The sequence below is a fragment of the Pyxicephalus adspersus genome, chromosome 10, assembly GCF_032062135.1.
Source record: "Pyxicephalus adspersus chromosome 10, UCB_Pads_2.0, whole genome shotgun sequence".
NCBI lineage: Eukaryota > Metazoa > Chordata > Amphibia > Anura > Pyxicephalidae > Pyxicephalus > Pyxicephalus adspersus.
Genome location: NC_092867.1, coordinates 59,822,058 through 59,823,468, shown reverse-complemented (window position 1 = coordinate 59,823,468; position 1,411 = coordinate 59,822,058). Strand labels below are relative to the sequence as shown.

The 1,411-nt window shown below is 41.5% G+C and overlaps 2 protein-coding genes across 2 annotated transcripts in view; one reads left to right on the top strand and one right to left on the bottom strand.

The window, feature by feature from the left end:
* The window catches only part of LOC140339137 (uncharacterized), a gene marked incomplete in the record, with an annotated part of 145,177 nt that overhangs the window by 48,302 nt on the left and 95,464 nt on the right, over positions 1–1,411 (top strand).
* Positions 141–1,409, bottom strand: LOC140339842 (uncharacterized; the record flags this gene model as incomplete). The annotated part of the gene is made up of 1 exon (XM_072424741.1): positions 141–1,409. A coding segment is annotated over one exon (1,197 nt), but the record flags the coding sequence as incomplete, so codon positions are not given.

The following is a 1,411-nucleotide window of genomic DNA, read 5'->3' as shown; positions in this document are numbered from 1 at the left end:
GTATGAATCACTTGGTGTGCAAGAAGTGATGCCTTTACAGCAAAACATTTCCCGCACTCGGAACATGAATATGGACATTAACCTGTGTGAACTTTCTGGTGTTTAATAAGTCCATTTTTCCCACTAAAACATTTCCCACATTTTGAGCATGAATAAGGACGTTCACCTGTATGACTTCTCTGGTGAATAAGAAGTTTTCCATTCTGCAAAAATCATTTCTCACAATCTGAACAGGAATAAGGACGTTCACCTGTGTGAACTGTCTGGTGTTGTTCAAGTGTTTGTTTCTGTCTAAAACTTTTCCCGCATTCTGAACAGGAAAATGGACGCTCACCTGTGTGAATTCTCCGGTGTTTGAGAAGTGTTTTGTGGCTAGTAAATGATTTCCTGCATTCTGAACAAGAATAAGGGCGCACACCTGTATGAATCAATTGGTGTGTAAGAAGTGATGCCTTTGCAGTGAAAGCTTTTCCACACTCAGAACATGAATATGGACGCTCACCCCTGTGAGCTGACTGGTGACGAAGTAGTGATGATTTATAACTAAAACTTTTTCCACACTCTGAGCATGCATATGGACGCTCACCTGTGTGAACTGACTGGTGTCTAACAAGTTTATTTTTCCCACTAAAACTTTGCCCACACACTGAGCATGAATATGGACACTCACCTGTGTGACTCCTCTGGTGCATAAGAAAATGTCCAATCTGACTAAAACTTTTCCCGCATTCTAGACAGGAATAAGGACGTTCACCTGTGTGAATTCTCTGGTGTCTAATAAGTGTACTGTGGGTAGTAAATGATTTCCCGCACTCTTTGCATGAAAAAGGACGTTCACCAGTGTGAATTCTCAGATGTCTAAGAAGTGTCTTGTGGATAGTAAATGATTTCCCGCACTCTAAACATGAAAAAGGACGTTCACCGGTGTGAATTCTCTGGTGTCCGAGAAGTGAATTTTGGCTCGTAAATGATTTCCCACACTCTGAACATGAAAAGGGACGTTCACCGGTGTGAATTCTCTGGTGTATGAGAAGTTTGTGCTTTTCAGCAAATGATTTCCCGCACTCTGAGCATGAAAAAGGACGTTCACCGGTGTGAATTCTCAGATGTCTAAGAAGTGTAGAGTTAGTGGTAAATGATTTCCCACACTCTGAACATAAAAAAGGCCGTTCATCGATGTGAATTCTCTGGTGTCTCAGAAGTGTAGTGTTGGTAGAAAATGATTTCCCGCACTCTGAACATGGAAAAGGACGTTCACCAGTGTGAATTCTCTGGTGTATAAGAAGTGTAGTTTTGGTAGTAAATGTTTTTCCACACTCTGAACATGGAAAAGGACGTTCACCGATGTGAATTTTCTGGTGTCTGAGAAGTGCGTTGTGTTCAGTAAATGATTTCCCACACTCTGAACATG